The 24,616-nt window shown below is 41.9% G+C and overlaps 1 protein-coding gene across 1 annotated transcript in view; it reads right to left on the reverse strand.

Annotated features, from left to right (window-relative positions):
- Positions 1 to 6,790: 6,790 nt before the first annotated feature.
- TMEM165 (transmembrane protein 165) overlaps positions 6,791 to 24,616 on the reverse strand; it is a 279,341-nt gene continuing 261,515 nt past the window's right edge. Inside the window, exons 5-7 of the mRNA XM_085642083.1 lie at positions 20,617 to 20,722; positions 12,833 to 14,057; positions 6,791 to 8,196 (exon numbers count right to left, since the gene is read on the reverse strand). Of these exons, the coding sequence (XP_085498209.1) occupies positions 13,981 to 14,057; positions 20,617 to 20,722 (183 nt within the window). The 3' untranslated portion in view covers positions 6,791 to 8,196; positions 12,833 to 13,980. The remainder of the gene's footprint in view (positions 8,197 to 12,832; positions 14,058 to 20,616; positions 20,723 to 24,616) is intronic.

Genomic DNA, 24,616 nt, shown 5'->3' on the forward strand with positions numbered 1-24,616 from the left:
TTATATTAATGCTTTATTTTCATTTATTTAATTGACGTACCTTATTTCTAAATAATGATTTTGTTAACCTTAAATGAAAAAACTTGGTGAATAAGACATTAATAAAAGAATTAATAACAGATTTGGAAATAAAACCCTTTACCTCAACTCTTTCTATTGACTGAACTGAAGTAATGATAATTGAGAACGATTTTTATTGAGATTTAACTCTTTTTGTCTCAGCTGACAACAAAGATCCATCAATTTGATTGCAGGGTTCTCGGTGACGAGTAAGTGACGAGTGGAACCCTGCCCTCTGGCAAAGTCTTGACAGAGAAAATACACCTTGGACATCCAACAGCACCCTGCGAATGCTTTGCTAGAAAATACTCCAAAGCAGATTTCTTTGTAGGCTATACTAGAGAAAAAAAGTTGTGATGTATGAGGAGTCTACATGGATTCTAGCCAGTGGTATCCTGCACTGTGGGCCGAGTTTGAGACCCACATTGCTCAAATGAGGTATAACGATGTCAATAGTTCGGGTAATGTGCCTTTCCCTTTTGATGGCCCTGTAGATTGGTTGCTAGCACAGACAAGGCATAGGAATCTAATTTGTGAACTGCTAGAGTATTTAACAGCACTTCAAAAACACCTGCAAATGTGCTGCTTAATTGATTGCTGGTAGAAAGGTTTAAAATCTACTAAATATGAGTCTATCAAAGATAAACTAGTAAGGTGTCAACTAACATGTTAGTGACCATCTTTACTACTACAATAATTTAATAGACTCACCTGCATGGTTGCGGTCGATAGAGCTGTGGATGAGATAGTTGCTCCGGCATGCATATCGAGTAGGGAATATAGTGATCCTTTGATATCATAACCAAAATTAAGAAAACCAAACTATAGAGCAGTTAAGCATATAGGTTAGAACTGATTTACTATTCTTAACTACATAGCTATGTACCTTGAAGAAATATGTGTTGAGAATGTAAATATATGTATCTATACATACGTACGTACCCGTCAATATTTTGGTCCTAGATGTTTGGACAACAATATTAAGGAAAAACACTACCTTCTGTCAGAGATTCGGCTGACTGTATCACCATGATGGGGAAGACTCCCTGAGCTAGTAAGGGTCAACTGAGTTTTTAAAACGGCTGTACTCCTTTTGATGGGAAAGGAAAATTTAAGGTTGCACTTAGCTCAGGGAAATTTATCTTGACAGTGGCCTCCCACACCTGCCAAGCAATGTTTCAAAATAGCAGTGTATACCACTATGAATGGGCTAAGCGTGAGAGTTGCATGCACAGAGGTGATTCAGCTACTATAGCACTAAAAATAGCGCTCAAGTCCAGAGACAGGCTGGCAGTAGAAACTGCATTTAGGGGCGGCTCCATCATGTTCCTCCTTTCCGGAGGGCTTGTGATCTCACTTGCTCTAGAACAGTGTGAGTCAGCCAAAGCACTTGCTATTGTGGCTGTGACTGAAGAGTGCATTGCAGAAGGGGGAGAATCCAGCACCAAACTCCAGCAGCAAGGGCAAACCTCTGAAAGGAATTCCACTCAATGGAGGTGAATCCTTGCCGGCACAAAAGATGCAAAATCTGCCGCTTTTGGATGACTATTTCAAGTATAGATCCCAATTCTATGGTGTTACACTTACTACAGCTGTGGAACTTTCTCAGGATGTAAGGGTGCTAATAGAGTCTTTGGAGAGCCAGCATTAAAAAGCTGGTGTAATAGAAACCATAATCACAGCATTAGAGAGAAAACTGAATGTGATCGCTATAAGGGTTAGAATCAGCTATCCAGGCTGTTGAAAGGGAGAAGTGCAAGTGTTTGTACGAGACAAAAGGCAAGTGAATTCTTCAACAGTGACAATCAAGGAGTGCACCAAAATGTACCGCAATGAACCACATAATTTGCCTTTTTCTTGCCGCATAATTTAGTGAACCCTGCCGCATAATTCGGCCCTTCCAGTCACATAATACCAGTGGTTCTATTTAGAGGTTGTCAAAATGAAGCAGGTAAGGAGCCTTCTTACGGGACATAGCAATTGGTCAAGATTCTCCCAAATACACTCCTAAAGATCATACTAACTGATATAGCTACACCAAGCAGTGTTCATGCCTGCAAGACCAACCAAGCTAAACCTAACAAAGACAGCAGAATTGGCTAGACAGGCTGCAGGAAAGAGCAGATCTCTTGGCAGTCCTGTTGCCAGATGATGAAAGGGAGTTTTATTAAATATGGTGGGGATAGTTACCTACATGTGGTACTATGAAAAATGGGATTAGGACTATTGTTTCGTCATGGGTGAAGATGCTGCGTACAGTGCATTCTGAGAGCTGAATTTTAGATAGGCGGGGTCCAGATGACTAGCAAGAGGACCAGCAGGGTTGTCGCCTACCCCTTCTCGCCTTGGTGGTAGAATGTTTAGCCTGCTGGATACCAATGCAGGGGACTCAAATGGGGAACTCACACTGAGGGCAAAATCTCCCTGGGTGCAGATGAGATCCTGTTATACATGGCAATATCTGAATGCTTCATGCTAAGCGTGCTTGACAAGTTGTGAGAATTTGGGGTATGCTTAGATTATAAAATAAATGGGCAGAAGTACACATCTTCAGATAAATTCATGGCAGAGGAGGAGAATACAAATGTCCTGTCTAAGAGTCCACAGTGATGGGTTCTTTAATCTGGATATTTAGGTGAAAAGAGACCAAGAGTTGTTCCTTTCAGCAGAACACTTGGGGAGGGCAGCCATGCCATATTCAAGATGATGATTTTACTCAGGTACCTGTAGATCACCCAGAACACTCCATACTACATGGCAGAGACTTACTTCCTGAAACTGGAAAGCAAACTCAGGAAGCTTCTGTGGGACTGTCTGCACTTTATAAATCAGTAAATGAGCTGGGCATAGCCCTATCAAGCTTTAGGTACTACTGCTACTGGGCCTCACAGTTGATCAATGATTGGGTCTACGAGCCACAAGATGAGCGTGCAGTTAAGGTATCTGCGTGCTGGTCAGTAGTAAGTTGCTGTAATGAAGTATGAGGCGAGTAATTGTAGGACTATAGTTGGTCATTGTGGAGTTAAGCGCTGCTATTTTGGTATAGTGGACTGGACTGGGAAAGTCTGTTGACAGATGGCAGCTGTATTAAGGGGAACTAATGACTATGGAAGACTGATGTGTTTTGGTCCTTTGAACACTTAGCTATGTATCGGAGCAGGAGTAGCTTAGTTCCAGGCTGTGATCCCAACTATCTGAATTTATGCAGGGATTATGTTACCTGGTTTCATTCCACAAGAGGTGTAATGGTGATTAATGGGAGATGAAGGAAGTTGAAATGAGTAAGTTAGTGGTGATGTGTGTAGAGATGGCTCAGTGTTAAACCATTAGGTGCATTTCAGAGGATTGTATCACGAGTTTACAATTGGCATATTGGGTGATGTTTAGATTACATTTCTGGTGATAGTAATCTGAGATAGTACATGTTTGCCACACAAAAGGCTTGTGTTCTTTCACTCTAACAGGAAAAGGCATACTGTATAGGTTTAGTGGGTATGTTCAGGAGGGTGGGTAGCGGGAAAGGGGAAAAGTTGATCAGTTTTAACAGCATATATCCTGGGACGAAAGTATTTGTCACTGATTAAGGCTTACAGATTGTCCTTCAATGTTTATTGCATTTAAGGGTAGTTTTAGATAAGCCAGGGAAGAATCGGATCTCTAAAAAGTGTTGTTACATTTATCCTCAAGACTTATCTGAGATGACGTTTTCACTGTTTTACGATTGGTGGTTATAAGACCATGCAAAAAATGTGCAGAAAACTTGAGAAGACCGTGTAGAACAGTTGCAATATGCAGCTATAGTGTATCAACCAGTAAAGAGTGCAAATATGATAGGAAGATTTGGTATAAAAGGTGTACAACATTTAAACTCATTTGAATGAATCGCAGCAAATGTGAGGTGCAAAATCACATCTAGGTGTAACATCAACAGAAGTGTTGAGACACTACAGTGCAAAAACATGCTTTCAGGCACAAATAGATGGATGAAAATTAATCAAGAATGATAGTATCAGATGTTGGTACAAAATCACCAAGTACAGAGGAAAAAATAAAGTAGCAAGATGTCACATTGGGTATGAAAGTTGTGTGTTAGCAGGACAGGCAACTGGTTGACATCAGGCTGAAATGCAAAATCAACCTTGATGCAACACGAGATTTCAAACATTTAGGGCACAAATCACATTTTTGTGCAAAATCATATTTAGGAATTTAGGAGTGCAAATCAGCAGTTATCGTATTACATTTAGATGCAAAATCCAGCAGTGAGAAAATTGTAGAAACAAAAGTTACATTTAAGGGCAACAGCCCATTTACATTCAATATTACATTTAGGTTCAATACGAGCAGGATATAGGAATCTCATTGAGGTGCAAAAATAACACTTAACAAAATTCACAACCAGGTGTGGAAACACATTCAGATGCTAAATCAACTTTTGTGCCAAGTCATTAGGAGGGCAATATCGCATTCAGATGCAACACTACTCAGTACACAGAGAATGTAGTAGGAGGTTGCCACATTAGGTGTAAAAGTTATACACATTTATAATATCACTCTTTTTTGATGCCACTGTGAAGTGCACAATCACATTGGGTGCAACGCAGCATGAGCACGGAAAGATTTTAGCGGCACAAATCACAGTTATGACCAAAGCCCTTTTTAGGTGCAAAATCAACAGGAGTATGGAGACACTATTAGGTGCAAAATGATCAGCAATGTGCATTCATTACAGAGAAAGGAGGATTCACTTCACTCTCCATGCACTGGAAAAGAAAGCTCAGAATACCACACCCAACTGCCAACATCTATTGGTGCAAGATAAATACTCCTCTGTGCTAGTCGATAAAGGGGATAACACATTCTTTAAGCAGGGATTATGACCTCCGGTTAAAATCACTCATGACATGCTAAATGACACAACCGATGACATCACTGATGACTTCATCCAGTTAGTGTGTCACCATCCTATATGGTTTGTGGAGTTTAAGTAATTCAAAAAGCTACACCTGTGGCTAATATTCCATTAACCTTAATGGAAGTATTATCTTAAAGACTTTACATTACCCGCAATTTCAAGCCAAGAGTTTATGTTATGGGTGACCTCACTGTTAACACCATGGTCATATACAGCATACCCCTAGGGTGTACAGATGTGGGTCCATAGCATTGATACAGCATAAGCCCTGGAGATAAGTGTGATTATCCACCAGTTTGTGTGGGCACGTGCCAATGTTAAACAGTTGTAATACAGTCCTATACGCAAACTATGTAGCTAGGATGTTTATAAGGTGTAGACATTTATTTCTAGAACTCCACTGAAGATTTTGAGGCATTGCTGATCGTTGAATATGTAGAATGTAGGGGGTATGCAACTCAGAAGCAATATCACACTGGCATTGTAAACATGGCTTTAAAGTTGTGTGCCATTGTACCCATCTCAGCAATGTGCGTAGTATACATTTACAAAACAACAAAGGGTTGTCCATAGAGCCTGGAAGAAGGTGGCTTTTCAGTGGCATACCTCTTATACTCTTGAATGAAATTGTGGATGATGTGAAATCTTTAAGAGAATGGTCCCATTAAGGTGAATACAGATCAACCTGGAAGTAGTTAAAGGTTTAACAAGTGGGTGACCTTATTAAACTATGGAGGCACATTTTTGTTAGGTCAGTGAATAGCACTAAAAAAAAGTTACATCCATTAAATGTTGGTGAGTTGACAGATGTGCTGTGTGTCCAACATGTGGCCAAAGGTTATGTCCATTATCATTGCAGGCGTGATGCAACATTGGGCGCAGATGTAGATTGCTGAATTACAGCAAGTCCTTGAAGCCTTTAGGAAACTGTCCTATTTATTCGATGGTGTCATCAATTAGGTCATTTTAACATGTCATGAGTGATGTTGTTATGTGAGGTCATAAGCTGGACATTACCAGGGGCAATTCCAGCTAGTTCACGAAACTATAATTGGCATATTTCAGTGGTCTTTTGGTTTTTAAAGGCTAAGTCTTAGCTCATTTAAACATTTAACTAGAATGTCACTTTAACCTTTGTGCTAACCAATATAAATACAAACATTTTCAGTACCTTCTTCATCCACTGCTCTATTTTAGTGTCAGTCACATTTTTCCTTCTCCTGCCAACGTACTGCTTGGAGCAAAAGGTCAGTCAACACTTTTGTCATTGGCTCTATTCTGTACAAGTACCATATGCTGTTCAAACAATGTTTTACCAACATACAAAGTAGTCCACTTAAATATTAGGGACTGGCAGGCATGAGTGGCCATATTTCAATCTTTGTTTAAAAATAAATAAATGATGGTCACAGACAGGCAGCGATCTTTTAAAAAAAATATTTTTTTTTAAAGTTTATTACAAACAACATTTTAAGATGGCCATCTATAAAGTGCATTTATGGGCATGCATAGGCCAACATCCGAGAATTTCTTTTTGTAATAAAGTTTTATGAAGACGATTTGAAAACAAAACAAATTACTGGCAAAGCCACAAGGCTGGCAGCTAAAGCCAGATCTATTGACATTGCCAATGCAGACTGCTGTTCATACAGCACATCAGAGGAGATGGAGTGGTGAGTAACAATTATATTATTAATTTGACATACAAATTAGGATTTTTAGAAACATACCTCAGTATAATGTTAAAATCTGGTCTTTATTTTAGAAAGTACTCTTTAAAACTTGTAATAAAATCAATCACAACGGAGCATGGACTTTTCGTTCACTATTTTTTTATTTGTTTTTACAGTCAAATACTTTCGATCCGGTTGGAGTGCTTTCATCACGTGAGTTGAGGTCATAAGAAAATAATTAAGATTGAGAAGATCAAAATAGGGACCTTTTGTAACTAGGAGAAAAACAGCAAGTTAAAGCAACGATGTATGGTCACAATACTGGAAACAATTTCCTGTCCTTGTTATTTAAAAGTGAGAACATACTTACGTGGCCACATAAATTTCCTTGACACAAATGGCCATAAAAATATCCCTGACTATTATCATTTAGTTTCAATTAACACAGCATGATACAATCAGATTGTTAAGCATGGCCTCCAGAGGAACCATCACCAAAAGACGGGTTTCATTCACAGGTCTCAAATCAGGGCAGTAGAATACCCAATCTGAATTGGTGAGGGTAGATTTCACGGGAGGACTGAGTTGCAGGTCACCAGTTTTTTTTCTGGAAGGGGATGGGAGGGTTTTTCAGATGCAGTGAAGTGGGCGACAGGATGACAGTAATTTTTAAAAGGAGTCTGGGGGAAGTGAAGTCATGATGTGCATTGTTCCTCTGTGGCTCCTCTACCCCTATGCTGGAGGTCTGATTGGAGGGAAGGGGGAATACATAACTTAAAATAGAAGACTGTAGTTGTGAACAGAATGGAGATTTCCACCTTGTCGTTCCAAGTGACCTCACAGACAACTAGAGTTTCAATCTCATTGCCCACTTGCAAACTCTTGGAACCCCCACAGTGGAAAACAAACTCGTTTGTTAGTACTCTCCCAACCCAATACAGAACATAAGTACATTCCCCTCTGACTTTTTCAATAATAGGTTCAATAGTCAGTATGCAACTGCTGAAAATATTGGGATGGAATAAAGTGCAGAGCGAGTTAAGATTTGCTAAGTATAGATTGTATTGCTGTTAGTTATGTAATGTGTTGGGTATTTGTGCAAGAGCCCATCATATCCTAAACTGAGTTAGCTGAAGTATTACATAAAATGCCTTCTGTTGCAAGTGTGATGGATCTCACATAGTTTATTAAGTGATTGACTCATTAGAATACAAAGTAAATGCTAATTTGCTTGCTCCCTATTAAAGAACTATGTGGAATCACCCTTACCAGCTGGCTAGATCGAATGTCTGTTTTTATAGAGAAGGGAGTCTGTTCAAAACAGTAACTGTAGGTCTATTTTGTTCAGTAATGGAACCAAGTTGGAACATTCTGCTTGGCAGCATGGAAAAGTATAGATCTCCCATGCAACAAACTCGGGGAGACCAACAATGTATCGCTAATCACAATGCTGGATTTCACTATTGAACGGTGAGCTATTTTACAATCTCTTATATTTTGCAGAATGTTCGCATTCGTTGATACGATGTGCAATGCAACATGATTTAACTAAAGAACAAAACACCTAGTCCTCCCTGGATTTAGTTTAAATGACACAATTTTTTATATACCCTTTCATGAATTGAAACACAAAAGATGGGGCTTTATAAATTGCCTATTATTCAAAAAGTTTTTTATTTATTACACATTCTTTTATTGTGTGATGGAGACAAACGTAACAAATACAAACATCTATATACAATATAAATGACAATACAATACAATGAACAGCACCCTAGGCAATTTAAACATCCAATCATCTACCATACTTGGCCAAACCATTCATACCAATAGGCTGACTCATACTCTACTAGACTAGAAGGCCCTTCAACAACTACTCCCTTTTGGGACACAGATAATTTATCCGTGTCAAACTTTTTAAGACAATTATTTTCTTATTAAACACTTAGAACCCGAAGAAAACATCAAGGGCAGGACTTTTTGTGTGGAGTGTGTAAAGGACCAACTGGTCGACTGGTCTACGCGTTTCAAACCTCTAACATTATGAGGTTCTCATCAGGACCCATAAATTCTGAAAAGAAAATCAAAAAAAAGAATAAAAAATGATAACTCTCAATTTTTATTTGGCATTTACAGAACTTGAGCCAGCCCCCATTCTCAGCCTGGCATACCCACCTTGTGAATATTTATGCACGTGTGGTCTTAGCCTGCTTAATATCCAAAAGATTATTCAATCAGCTAGTGCCTGGAGCTGAAAACAACGAAATATGACAATAAACCTACTCGTCAAATACTTCACACACACAATGGACAGACGCACAAGGACAAGACAGTAAGTAGGAGAGTTGCTCACCCTACGATTTCAAATGCTTCCCAAATAGTCGGTTGGTCTAGCGTTCATGTGTCCCCTTTGTTGGGCGTAATCGGGCTTTTAATAATCCGCTGCCATCAAAGACTGTGAATAGAAAGAGCGAAGCGGTGAAGCTTGCGTGTGTAATAACGCTGTTGAACTAATGTGCCGATTTGAGCTTCCACATAACGTGGACTCAATAGATCATCGCCTACCTGGTGATTGCTTCTTCTCGCCATTCTACGGAGCCGTATACCTCAACCGGGGATTGCTTGAGTGACCAGGAAGTGAATTAGATCCTTAACGATAGGTGATGCGCATAGCATCATGGGAATTGTAGTTCTTTTCTTGGGAGCAATGGGAAATGTAGTTCCCATCTAGTCCATGATGTTGAAAACTTTATTAAACAGGGATTAATATCAATGCAAACGATTAGATCGTAATTATGCGATGAACTGTTGATGTGAAAAAGTATAGTTTCCATTGGACCAATGTTACAAACGCTTAGTCAAAAAATATTTTATGTTTTGTTGAACGAATATATTGTTGGAAAAATCCCCCAAAAGGCAGATACCTTTGGTGAGATACAGAAATGTGAATTTATACACAGGGAGAAGTCCACTGATCCTATTCAAGTCGTGAGCGGTCTATATATTTCAGCTATTTCATTAAGACCGTTGGTCGTTGTGTTAAATTTCATAATTAGAAATGACTCTCTTTGACTCAAGCGACCTTCCAAGTCACCACCACGTGGATCTTGCTCAATTTTGGACAAAACTGTCCACTTCAGATCTTCCTCACGGTGTTTCAATAGGCTCCAATGACTCACTAGTGGAGCATTTTCAACTTTCCGTCGGATCCTCGACTTATGTTGAATGATGCGTTGTCGCACTTCCTGGGTAGTCTTGCCTATATACAATTTAGGGCATGGGCATGTGACTGCGTAAATCACATTTTTCGTCCTACAATTAGTAAAGGCATCATGTTTCCAATAGATGTTATTAAAGGTGAATGTATCGCCTTCTATAGTTTGTTCGCAGCAAATGCAGGATCCGCATCTGTGATGCCCGACGATTGGAGGCAAAGCTAATAGTCCTCTCAACGTGGGGGGCTGTGGTTTAGGCAGAGCTGCTCTTACGATGAAGTTAGCTATGCTTTTTTCTTTTTTGAACGCGAATAGGGGTGGTGTGGAAAAGTCATTATGGAGATCTTTGATCAGGTGCCAATTTGACAAGACTAGTTTGCGAATTTGATGTGAATTGGGACTGAATGTTGTCACACAAACCGGTCTATTCGCTGTCTTCTTCTTTTTGCTTGTCAATAGGGTTTCCCTTGGTGTCCACCAGGCTCTTTTTAGGGAATGTTTGAGTAGTTTTCGTGGGTATCCTCTCTCAAGCAGTCGGTCTTTAAGTTTGTTGGCATGAAAAAAGTATTCTTCTTTTTGAGAACAATTCCTACGGATCCGTAGGAACTGTCCGTACGGTAAATTCTGCTTTAGGCTCCGAGGGTGATTGCTGGTGTAATGCAATGCCTTATTTCGATCGGTTGGCTTCCTAAAGAGTGTGGTTTCTAATTGTCCTGATAGGTTTTTTACTTGAACGTCCAAGAATGTTATTGATTTGTTGGAAGCCGTGCAGCTGAATTTGATGTCTCTCGTTCGTTCATTGAGCCATCCTACAAATTCATCCAATTGTTGTTCAGTTCCAGTCCAAATGAGAAAGATGTCGTCTATATATCTCATATAGTTAGAAATGTTAGTCGAAAAGGGGTTGTTTTCATAAATGAAATTATTTTCATATAGTCCCATGAAAAGCACCGCTAGCTCAGGGGCGAAAGGACACCCCATCGCCACGCCTTTTATTTGAAAGAAGAACTCAGAGTCGAAAGAAAAATAATTCTTCGAAAGTGCAAATTTGGCGAGTTCTAGAATAAAATCAGATGGAACCTGGACTGGCCGTTCTCTTTTCTCCAGGAACCATGTCAGTGTCTCTAGTGCTTGGTCCTGAGGAATCTGGGTGTAAAGTGACACCACATCTAGTGTCACCATTAGTTGATTTTTACTATCAAATTTGACTGATGTTATTCGGTTCAAGAAAGCTGTGGTGTCCTTCAGGTGGGCAGGGATGTCGTTGATGAAAGGTTTTAAGAAGAAATCTATATATTGAGCAACTGGTTCAATGAGCGACTCACACCCTGAGACGATTGGTCTACCAGGGGGGTCGATCTCGCTTTTATGTAGTTTTGGTATAACATAAAAGACTGGTATCCTAGGATTTTTATTTTGTAGAAAAATCCGTTCTTTTGGGCCGACGAAACCTTGTGTGTACCCTTCCTCAATAATTTGAAAAAGTTGACTTTGTAGCTCCTTGGTTGGATCCCTTGCAATTTTCCGATAACAGCTGTGATCCTCTAGCTGACGTAGCGCTTCTTTTTTGTATTTGTTTAAGTCCCAAATGACCACTGCTCCTCCCTTGTCAGCTTGTTTGACTACCACTGACCTGTCATTTTTAAGTGCCAGCAGAGCATCTTTCTCTTGTTTGGCAAGATTGTAACTGACGAAATTTTTCTTCTTTTCCATTGTTTGTATCCCGGAAAGAATGGTCTTTTCAAAAGTGCTGATGTCTTTAGGGATTTTTGGTCCTGATGGACAGAATAAGGATTTTCTCCTTAATCCTGTTATCTCTATTGGGGAGGTTTCTGGGGCATCCTGAAAAAATATTTTGAGCCGCAACTTCCGACAAAATTCAATTATTTCTAGCTTCAGTTTGACAAAGTCCGTTTGCCTGGATGGTACAAATCCTAATCCTTTGGATAGTACAGATAATTCTGCTTCTGTTAAGATTTTTTCAGATAAATTGAACACAGGTGAAGGAGCTAGCTCCTGTAGTATTGACGTCGAGTCCTCATTTCCCATGGCTGTGAGTAACGTAAGCGGCCTCTGCCCTGCCGCTGGCCTCGGGCTAAAAAACGCGGCCCTTGGTTAATTTGTTGATCCTGGTTTTGTTGTTTTAACCTTGGATTTATGTTTGTCCCTGTGTTGTCTTCCGACTCACCCCCTGAGGATGAAGATGTTGTGTCGGAGAAAGTAATGAATTTCTTTCTTGAACGTCCTCGATAGTTTTGCAAATAATTCCTCGATTCGTTGTTACTGTAGAAATCTTTGTTTAAGTACGGGTATGTGGATTCCAAAGAAAAATTCTTTTTGTCCGCCTCAAATTTGTTGCTTTTTTGAATAACCGTGTAGTCTTTAAACTCAGATATCTCCTTATCAACTTTTTCAAGTAATGTTTTGGCGTCAGTAAGACTTTGGTTGTTTCTAACTTCTGTTTCCAAGTCGGCTATTTCTTGTAATTGAACCAGTGACAACCTATGGGCTGTTTCAACAGTCAACACCATTAAATCCCGACTACATTTAGTCTCAATACAACTATAGCCCTTCTTGTATATCGGGTCGTCGATAAAAACTACTGGAATATTTCGTATTTGTAACCCTGATGGAATCGTTCCTTCTTTAAGGTGTTGTAATAGAAAATGACCATGTAAGTCTGTCCTAATTTGTTTTTTGCGTAATCGAATAAGTTTGTCAGATTCGTTCTGAGTTTTTGCAGTGGCACTCAAGGTGGCTGAAGCGAAAACAGGGGGTTCTCGGATCAAGTTCTGGATATGTTCCTCACTGTAAGCGAAGGCATCTTTTTCTGCCATCGTACAGCTTACTCATAAGGTGAAGTGACAAATGTGTTTGTACAAAAAACAGCCAATGAGACAAAAATACATATAAACAAACATATAGTACACACACCGCGCTTGTCTCTGAACAACAAAAGTTGATTTAACAGCATCATCATAGATAAACAGAAAAAGATTTACTCAACAAAGACAAGAGCTATAGTTCCAATTGTGTCAAAATTCTAGTAATACATGTCTTGGTATTCAAATATATTGTTTTTAGAATATGTATGTCCTGAACACAAGTGCACGTTTATGTATTTGATGAATTCTCACTTACGTACAGCCAGTTTCAGTCTACTCAAACCATCAATGCTCTTTTCCATAAATTTGTGTTGTACGGACAGAAGGGTGTAACGGACTATCATTTTGCAAATAAAACATACCTAGACTGTGCTGCAGTAAAAGAGTGCCCATCAAACAGCTTTCAAGTAATTCATATAATACACGGCAAAGCAAATAAATTACACGTCCTATTTCTCTAATGATGTGAAGTTATATGAAGAAAGAGACAATTGATGAATAAGGTCAAGAAATATATGGAAAGGCTGAGCTAGGCTGATAACTAAAGAGCAAACGTTTTCAAAACAAGAGAAAACAGAAAATATGACATTCATCACATGTAAATTGATTTCCTGCATGTTCAATATGGATCACCTAAAACCTGACAGGATTTTAGTAATCGGTGACTTCACAAGCTCAGCCCTAAAAAATGCATGCAATACTATGCAAAAAATCAGGTTGTCGCTTTTTCAGAGACTGCATCGTAAGTACTTTCCAGATTATATTTGCAGAATGTCTAAAGAAAATATACAAATACAGCTGGACTTTTATAGCTTTCCATTACCTCAAAGGAAAAATAGTATTTTGTCAAATATTGACCACTTAAATATTGTTTCATTTGTTTTTACCAACAATATAAAAGAAATAAGCACAGTATGGCAAAAACATATTTAGGTAACATTGTGGAAAACTGAAGTGGAAGAACATTTTAAATCATACACTCCCAAACACTACCCACCACCCTCTCTTCCCAAAAAACACAATTAAAACACTCAAGTCCTTGCACTTTCTTGTTCTGCAGATAAGTGAGGAACTGACAAAGGCTTTCAATACAAAAATCTGACCAGCTGTACAGCATTTTTCTCGAACCATTGGTCATATAAGTACACTATTCTGTACAGTATATACAGCAGTACATTGTAAAATGGGTGACGTGAAGATCCCAGTCCACACAACATCTGATAACAAGTTAGTTAAAATCCAGACTCCGGGCTTATAAACAGTGCAGAAAGCGCAAACACGAGGAAAACAATTCCACCAATAATGGTCACTGAAAGAAAAAAAAAAAAAGAAATATCATAAATGCAGCACCGACTCTTTAGCAGAAGACCCACTACAGCTCAACAGCTGCAAATTATTGTTTGTTTCAATAATGAAATATGGTTGATTTTGGTTTATCATAAACCATTTAGACTTACTGAATACATCACACCATAAATACTCCAATTAATTTAACACCAATAGTATGTACATTTACTTAAAACAACCCCCACTATATACATTTTTGTTACTAAGAAGCAGATTATGATGGTGTTCGGACCACCGACCGGCTGTCAGACCAGAGGTCGGAGTCTATACCACCGCCTCTGCCAGGATCACAGATACATGACAAAGCGGCCATTTCACAAATAGACCGAGTGTGCTATGGTTGAATGTGTTGTAAATTTCAAGAAACCCTAAATCAAGTGAAATATGTCCTTCTAATATACACAGCAATAACCCATATATTTTACTTTCTTAATAAAACAGTTTGAGAACGCATTTGCATTTAAAGTCTCATTTGACTCTCCAGAAATTGACAGTTTGATAGTGAGGTGTTAAAGACTGACAAATGTAGATGCAGAACTTTCAGCTGGATGTTGGGTATTGAGTCTGCCATACAAACAGAGAAGGCAAGTTTCAGAATTCATGGTAGCGTCATTTCCAACCTTTAATGCACTTATGATATGGTCTGTAAAGAGACTGAGAATGAAGGCATTTTTGTTTCTAAGTGTTACTTTGTCACTGGATAAAAACAGTAAAACTGGTGAATAAGTTATTCACTTTCCGCAACACTATTTTTGGAGAATATCCAAGTGCAGATTCCTTGCAAAATGAGAGGAATCAAGAGTGGACTGGCCGCAGAAGAGAAGGACTGATCCAGTCCTCTTCCGTCAGCATGTTCTCCGGGGCCACAGAAGTGCTAGATAGGCTGGTGCACTTTAAGATGTGATCGCTGCTGGCAAGCTAGCGCCCAGGCGTAACCCTGAACATCTGGTGCGGACACTGATCGGGCTTTGACCTCGCCTTGTTACCAAACAGCATGAGCCATAAAAGGGCATCTGCATGAGGGATGCGTGTGCGACCATTAAGAACCAAGTGGCGCATACTAAGAAGTGAATAATAGTTTTTAGGCACAGGGTGGCTGTCTTAAAGCAATCCATGTTGACCAGCCCATAAAATGTATTTGGCCGGATCCTGTCTGTCAGACTGTGCAAAATAATTCTAAAACTCTTTGGGAGTGGCAAGCAAGATCTCACTTGCCATATCCCAATGAGCATGAGTTTATCTGCCCAGAAGGCAAGCTGCTTTGATGGAATGCAACAAAGTCCCAGAGGAAATACATTCTCTTGCCAAACGCATCGATGCACTTTGATTCTCTATCAGGCAGTGTAGTAGAGCAGGTATTCAGTTTAGCTTTTTCTGGCTATTGCCTGCACCACAAGACTTTGAGGTTGGGTGAAGAGTCAAGTGATGGGGCAACTTACTAGTGGTGAGCAGGGCTGCAACCAGGCCACAGTCAGAAGCCAAAAGGGCCAATAAATAGTAATGCCTTGCAGAGCCAAGGAAAGCACAACACATCATTTTAGTGGTCTTCAAGAGAGTCAACTCTTGCCTTGACATAACAAGATAAGGAACGGGACCAACGACAGAATCACGGATGTTAGAGAAGGGCAATGAGATAGCTAAAATTGAGGTCATAACTTCATCAGGCAGATACTACTGGCAGCCCTGCTTAATTTTCAGGCATAAAGGATTGAGGATCTTCATTCGAATTCAGAATCTGTCCCTCATATAGTGAGGAGCAAACAAAATGCCCCACTGACTTCTACCACTGCCACATTCCTGCCAGATATAAGCTACACCAAACCTGAAGAAAAAATACAATATACCATAAGAGATGTTTTATAACTACAAAGATGCTGTTAAAACATTGCGACAATGGTTAATAAAAACTATTTCTCTGCAAATATCTGAACATAAGGCTCCTCACTTTCCATATTTTTACAAACATCCTTTGTTTAAAACACAGAATGAAAACCTAACCAACACTGTCTTGCATGCGGAGTTTGAAGGCAATTTTCTTTCATTTTTCTCTTAAGAAGGGAAAAATGAAATAGGATTTGGGAAGGATGGTGCCTGTATGCTTAAACCTGATTTTTAAATTTCGGCATAGTTTCTCCTTCTCTTTGGTGGGATGAGAAGGTGATAAAATATCAATACAGTTATGCACTGACCCACGTGAAACTGGCTGACTAACTACAGCAGAAAAAAATAGTTTGAAGTGTCAATTTGTCCCAAAAATGAGGTAAAAGTAGGGCGAACAGACAAAGCTTAGTTTGCTTACTCGCTGAGATGATGTAATGTCAATCAAGAACATAGTATTAAAAGTAAGCTACTGCAAAGGACAACTGTGCCTGGCCTCGAAGGACGTACCCACAAGATACATTAGCACAAGGTTACTTTCTCACTGAGACACAACAAAGGGAGAAGAGGGGGGGGGGAGAGACAAATGTGTCTATCCCTTCAGAAAAAGCACAATGAAAGGAGAAATGAACAACGATGGCTGATCTGGCCTACAAGAGAAGCCAAAAGGGCCAATAAATAGTAATGCCTTGCAGAGCCAAGGAAAGCACAACACATCATTTTAGTGGTCCTCAAGAGAGTCAACTCTTGCCTTGACATAACAAGATAAGGAACGGGACCAACGCCAGAATCACGGATGTTAGAGAAGGGCAATGGGATAGCTAAAATTGAGGTCATAACTTCATCAGGCAGATACTACTGGCAGCCCTGCTTAATTTTCAGGCATAAAGGATTGAGGATCTTCATTCGAATTCAGAATCTGTCCCTCATATAGTGAGATGAGACTTGCCTTGAGCAGAAAGGTACCAAGGTTTCTGAAGTTGAGTTTCCATCATTGGCCAGTTCAGTTATAACACTTTGCTGCCCTACAGACTCCAGCAGCAAAAGAGGCTGCCAAATAGGATGACCACGAGCTTGAGGGTATCAAATATGATGTATGCCTGTGCTTGTGGAATACGGGTGCGATATTAACGATACTTTTTAACAAGTAATAGAAAAAATGTCAAGGTACCCATCTAGATGTCAGGAGAGGACAGAATGGCACAGTTAGCAGTTGTGCCCCCCAATTTTCCTTTAGCTGCTTTGATTCACAGACTGGCATGATGACCAGACACACTGAAAGGGTTCATAACCCTGACCCAACAAAAACAAACAAAATGCCCCACTGACTTCTACCACTGCCACATTCCTGCCAGATATAAGCTACACCAAACCTGAAGAAAAAATACAATATACCATAAGAGATGTTTTATAACTACAAAGATGCTGTTAAAACATTGCGACAATGGTTAATAAAACTATTTCTCTGCAAATATCTGAACATAAGGCTCCTCACTTTCCATATTTTTACAAACATCCTTTGTTTAAAACACAGAATGAAAACCTAACCAACACTGTCTTGCATGCGGAGTTTGAAGGCAATTTTCTTTCATTTTTCTCTTAAGAAGGGAAAAATGAAATAGGATTTGGGAAGGATGGTGCCTGTATGCTTAAACCCGATTTTTAAATTTCGGCATAGTTTCTCCTTCTCTTTGGTGGGATGAGAAGGTGATAAAATATCAATACAGTTATGCACTGACCCACGTGAAACTGGTTGACTAACTACAGCAGAAAAAAATAGTTTGAAGTGTCAATTTGTCCCAAAAATGTGGTAAAAGTAGGGCGAACAGACAAAGCTTAGTTTGCTTACTCGCTGAGATGATGTAATGTCAATCAAGAACATAGTATTAAAAGTAAGCTACTGCAAAGGACAACTGTGCCTGGCCTCGAAGGACGAACCCACAAGATACATTAGCACAAGGTTACTTTCTCACTGAGACACAACAAAGGGAGAAGGGGGGGGGGGGGGGGGAAAGAGAGACAAATGTGTCTATCCCTTCAGAAAAAGCACAATGAAAGGAGAAATGAACAACGATGGCTGATCTGGCCTACAAGAGAAGCCAAAAGGGCCAATAAATAGTAATGCCTTGCAGAGCCAAGGAAAGCACAACACATCATTTTAGTGGTCCTCAAGAGTCAACTCTTGCCTTGACATAAGATAAGGAACGGGACCAACGCCAGAATCACGGATGTTAGAGAAGGGCAATGGGATAGCTAAAATTGAGGTCATAACTTCATCAGGCAGATACTACTGGCAGCCCTGCTTAATTTTCAGGCATAAAGGATTGAGGATCTTCATTCGAATTCAGAATCTGTCCCTCATATAGTGAGATGAGACTTGCCTTGAGCAGAACAGGTGGGCAAAACAACAGGCAGAGGAGATCTGAGAAGCACACCCTCTGCAGCTAGTTAGTCTCAACCATGAACATTTGTGCACAGCCCTGATGCATCTTTCACAGAACCAGAGGTATGGGAGGAAACTCATGGAGGAGATGAAAGTTTAACTCATGGCAGAATGAGTCTCCTACTTTATTCTGTAGAAGAAACTGAACGGTGGAATGAGTACAGTATGTCTTCTCGTGTGTAGCAAAGAGATCCACTGGAGGGTTATCTGGAGGCCGGAGTTGGACTGCATGACCTCCAGGTGAAGATGCCGCTCGTGATCAGCAAGACCCAAGCGCCTGAAATTATTTACCGACAGGTTCAGGTAGCCTGCCATGTGGTTTGCAATTAGCACAACATCAAGCGCCTGATCCCAAGACAACTTCATAGCTTCCAGGCACAAGGGGGGCACAACTCCAAACCACCCTGCTTGATGGTGTACAACATTACAGTCACATTCCTGTCAGGACATGAACCGACCGACCATAGATGGAAGGCAGGAATTTCATGAGGGCCAAGCAGATTGCCCAGAGTTCAGGCAAGTTAATGTGTCCATAGGCCTCTGATCTCCAATCCATCCAGCCGATTGTCCCAACTGAGAGAGAAGGCATCAATAACCATTGTGGCCACTGCCAGTGGGGGGACAGAAGGGCTGCATGTGTGGCCGTCTGTCACTAGTTAACACAGCAGGTCTCGAGTTGCCTTTGGGGAAATCCACATCCTCCCCATAAGGACTCCCCATTTAACATGGGCACCTGCAGGAGGCAAGAGGAGAGCAGGCCAGAGACAAGACAGAGTCGAAAGCAGACCTCATCCCAAATCATCGGGATCATAACCCCAATACCACAATCCCACTGAGGGAGCCTTGGGGTAGGTCATGTCCTGCTGCACCCCAATAAAAAGGAGACAATGGGAGCAGGACTTGGGCAGGATGATCAAAATCCTTCCGTCAAACAGCAAGGATATCATTGCCTGTAAGTGGTTCAATACAAGCTGCAGTAATTCATCAATGTATTGTACTGTAATTGAATTTATATAGTCCTTACTACTCCTGACGAGGTGTTGAAGTGTTTTACGCTGGGCTGCACGCTGGTCCAGAACCCAAGGTCAGTAGTGAATCTGGTGGTTATTGGTGGTCATTGAGATTAGTCTTTTTTTTCTCAAGGGATGCTTTTACTCCAGTTTCTTTGTGATGGAATACATTAATAGGAATTAGGTATGATCACTGGGAGAGGGGAGTATGTGAGCACATGCACATGGGTGTTGAGAATAATTATGAGCTAGAAAAGATTAAGCAAATCAGGTTGTCGTGGCATGACTTTCAAAGGAGGAGAGGTTATGAACTTTTAAATGTGGAATAGGCAATTTGCAGAAATAAAATAACACAGACTAAGATGAGCATGCATGTGACTTAGTAGGCTCTGCTTAGACAGGAGAAATGCAGAGGATGGAAATTAAGGAAAGGGTTATTCGAAAGACAAAGGAGAGAACAATCTGAAGTTTTAAGTAAGAGTCAGTTTTTCATGCAGGGTTTTAGGAATATGGAGGAGGTTTTTCGGGATAGTATGCAAACTAAGGAAGCAACACTGGAGGACATTATTTGCATGTGAGAAAGCTCTAAATTGGGTACTTTCGATAGGCACTAGAATTGGGTGAAAGGTCTACCACTAGACCACCTCTTCAGCAAGAACAGCTAACAGCTCCTTGGTAGGAAGCATAAAGTAACGGAACAAAAATGGAGACAGAGAAGATGTGCCATCAATCGGTGCAGGAGAACAATTTGAACTCTACAGGTCTAGTCTGGCAAAATGAAGGAGAATCAAGAGGTGAGGATTCAGTATTAGAAGAAGCCTTCGCCATTTTATAGTGGCTTTCTCTTTGTAGATATACAGCACTTATGAATTTAATGAAAACTCTTCTGATGGAGAACTATGTATACCAGAGATCAAAGGTTTTGGCAGCCTGAAGTTTAATGTAAATGTTACACACTGTGGAACAGTCTTGTCAGCTTTGGGAATCTCAGAAGGGGTTTCACCTCACAAGGATATGGCCAATAATTGAGTTGAAAGTATACTGTTTTCCCTTAAAGTCACATGAACTTGTGCCAGGAAAACATTCGTCTGATAGGTTCATGATTCAAAAATAACAAATAAAGTGATTTTCTGGAGTAAAGAAAGTCATACTTAAATAAAGGAAAGAACTTTGAGTCAACAATTACTCACCAGTTCGCACAGAAATTTTTTGCGCTATCATTCGTCCTCCAATAACTGCTAAACCTGTGCACAAGCAATGTCCTATCGTTCCACCAACTGCCACACCAAAGGGATCCTAATCAAGCAGAAAACATGTTTGAAATGAGAATAATTACTAAAATGCTTAACTGTTTAATAAACAAAAAAGAAATTCCAGTAGCAGCAAGAGAAACACAATATCTTGGAAACACATAGGCTCTAGTAAAACATTTTCATAGTGTGCTCAACTCTGCCCTGGCCCATATTGGTTTACTTTTATTTTGCATCGTATTTTTTTTTTTAACTTTTGCTGGGAAATATTAACATTGTGTACAGCCTGACGTTTCATTCTTGTTTTTTTTTAAATAACTTTTTTATTGAGACCAAAATCCACAACATTGCAGCAGTCATGACACTCAATTGGCACCTACACAGGCAAAGTATACTTTCGGGCATTGGAGACGACAAGCGATACACCCAGGGCAGTAAGCATTGAAACAAGCCAGTCAGTGAAGTATTACAAAGGTGGTTACATATACATGTTAGGATCCGGGGGCCACCCGCACACAGTATACGAGTGATGGCCTTAAGATTTCAGGTCACCACGCTTGCCCCCATTTCATCCAGGATAGCCTGTCTCTCCCTTCTAAGTTCCACCGTTGGAGAAATACAGATGTCCCCCCGATATTTATTCCACCGTTCCCACTTGTGGTCCCACTTCCTAGGGCAACCTCGACTCTTGTAGACCGTTTTCTCCGCCACCATAGCTAGATCCATATCAATGGCCCAAACGCGCAGCAGCGGCATGGTGGCTACCCCCCACTTCTGGGCAATATTCCTTTTAGCAATGGCCCACCCCACCGCCGACCACTCCTGCTCCGCCTGGGTGAGGTCCGTATCTTCCCACACATTAAGGAGGCAGAGCTGAGGAGAGGGGGCAATGGGCTTACCTATGGACCTCGCCATCTGTCGGGTGACTTCTATCCAGTAGTGCTGAATAAGGGGGCAAGCCCATAGAATATGTAGAAATGTACCAGTCTGGTGACATTGTCGTAGGCAGAGCGCGTCTGGACGTCTTCCCAATTTACACAACAGGGTAGCATCATAGTACACACGGTGCAGAACTTTGAGCTGAACTAGGCGGAGTCGCATCGGTATTGCCACCTCCCGAGGGGAAGCTAGCGCTTCAACCCAGTCCTCGTCAGCCATTCCTCCCAAATCCGTCTCCCACCTGGCTCGTAATTTCCGCATTGGGTCGGTACGATTATTAATTAACTTCTTATACGTCAAGGAGATAGCCCTGCGGTCCATTGGGTCCAGCAACAGTCTGTCCTCCAAAGGAGAGGAGTCTGGAAGGGGTGCACCAGTGGGAAGGGCGCCGTCGATAGCATGGCTAATTTGAAGATATCGATAATACTCTGAGGGTGCAAGCTGGTATTTAAGCTGAAGCTCCGCGAATGACGCCTTCTTGCCTTTAATCCATACATCCCCCACGTAGAGATACTGATAAGGTCTCATTTATCGAAACCTGCGCAGGTGCTCAGCCGCCCCAGACAATCAGGCTCCCAGAGTGGGGTGGCCTTTGTCAGCCGCCCATACCAACTCATGCGCCTCTGGAGCATGTGCCAGGTTTCCACCGTCTGGGCCGTGGGGCCAGTCAAGCCCAGATTTTTTGGGCTTGAGTAAAATACTCTGTTATAACCTCCCTTGCCCAAAAGCCAGCGGTCAGTACGGAAGCTGGGATCATCATGAGACCCGAACACCCACTGGTTGACTGCGTTCAACTGTGTTGCCTGGTAGTAAAGGCGCAAGTCCGGCAATCCGATCCCACCGTCGTACCAGCCCATTGTCAGTTTTTGCATTGCGATACGCGGCGGCCCAGTATCCCACAGCAAACCGCGCAGCGCTGCATCAATCTTCAAAAAATAGGATTCTGGAATCGGGATGGGCATATTTTGTAGGGCATAGAGAAAACGGAGGAGGGCTAGCATCTTAAAAAGGGCTACCCGGCCCAAGAGTGTGAGGGGCAGTGTCTTCCAGTGGCCCACATCTGCCCTGAACCGCTGCAATGGGCCCACTAGGTTTCGCTCATGAAATAGGGATGGGTCCGATGTTATGAAGATGCCGAGGTATTGGAAACCCTGTAATGCCACCGGAATGTTATACCCCCTAGGACTATGCGGCGGGTCACCCCAGAGGGGGTACATCTGGGATTTGGACCAGTTGATCTGGTACCCAGAGTGGGCCCCAAAAATATGATAAATATGAAGTACCCGACGGACCGAGCGCGCTGGGGAAGCCAGGTACAACAAAATATCGTCCGCATATAAAGAAATACGGTCTTCATGATCTGCTGTCCATTTAAGGCCCCTGATTTCAGGGTCACTCCGGATCCAGACCGAGAGTGGCTCAAGTGCCAAGGCAAAAAGATGCGGCAGTAGTGGACAGCCCTGTCTCGTGCCACGGCATAGGGAGAAGGAGCTCGAATGGTGATTGTTAACTGATACATGAGCCGTGGGCGAGTTATATAGCAGTCGGATCCACCCTATCAACCGGGGACCCAACCCCACGAGGGCCAGGACAGCGAAGAGATACTCCCACGCCACCGTATCAAACGCCATTTTGGCATCGAGCGCGAGCAAGAGTGCTTCTTCTCGGAGTGTTGCAACACGGCCCAGTGCCCCGTGCACACGGCGCACATTACGTGCAGAATTACGGCCTGGCATGAATCCCGACTGGTCCGGGTGGATCAGTGCAGTGAGATATGGAAGCAGACGATTGGCCAGCAATTTGGCCAGAATCTTGGCCTCGACTGTGAGCAGGGAAATGGGTCGGTACGATGCACACTCGTCCTCTGGTTTACCGGGATTGCGGATAACCACTATGGTGGCGGTACGGATATCGGCTGGGAGGACGCCAGTCTCATAACACTCATTATATAAATTCAGCAAGTGGGGCGCAAGCTTCAGAGCCATAGATTTCATGAGTTCTATCGGGATTCCGTTGGGGCCCATGGCCTTGCCGGACCAGATATCTCGAATGGCTTTTTGAATCTCCTCAATTGAAATATCCACCTCCAGAGCCTCCTTATCTTGCCGGGAAACACAGCGCATGTCAATAGTGGCAAGGAGGTCTGCCGCCCATCGCGCCTGCGAGTTCTGCGGCGGAGTATATATTTGCTCATAGTACTTTGCAAACGTTTCAGCAATGTTTTGAGGCTCAGTGATCAGCATCCCATCCGACCCTTTGATAGCGCCCACCCACCGTGCAGCCAATTCCTTACGTTCCAGCCATGCCAACAATTTACCGGTGCGTTGACCCAGCTCGTATATTCTGTGCCGGGTAGCAAGGGCGCGTCGGTTGGCATCTTCCAAGAGCAGTTGCCTATAATCCTGTCTCTTAACATTAAGTATGTGTTGGGTCTCGTGGGTAGGGGTATGCGAAACCCCACGCTCTAGGTGTAGTATCTCCGCCTCCAACTCGCTAACTCGTCGCCTACGTTCAGTCATGTCCCACAATCATGGACAACGCCCGTCCCTTGATAACGCTATGGGGCGCTTACGGAGCAGTTATCGCCGACGCCACCGACCCCGTGTTTTCATCAAAATAGTGACCCGTGTCTTGCCGCAAGGAATCCAATGTGTGGGATTTTCAGCAACCAGGGCTGAATCATGATGGGGCCAGATTGCCGTGTCCTACTCGCCCCAAAGATCGACTTTACCGGGGAGTGGTCGGATATCCCCCGTGCTAAGCTCAAGGACTCAGTGAAGTGTTGAATATGTTGCGCCTGTGTGAACAAGTAGTCAAGCCGCGAGTGACTGCCATGAACGCCAGATTGGAAAGTGTAGAGTGTCTCGGGGGTGTGACCATCTCTAGACGTCTACGAGGCCGATCGCGTCTGTTAAATTGCGCAGTGGCGAGCCTTGCGGAGCTTCCCGTTGGGGCGGAGTGCGGTCTATGGCCCCGTCCATCGTCAAGTGAAAGTCGCCGC

Source organism: Triturus cristatus, chromosome 2_2 (assembly GCF_964204655.1).
Source record: "Triturus cristatus chromosome 2_2, aTriCri1.1, whole genome shotgun sequence".
NCBI classification, from domain to species: domain Eukaryota; kingdom Metazoa; phylum Chordata; class Amphibia; order Caudata; family Salamandridae; genus Triturus; species Triturus cristatus.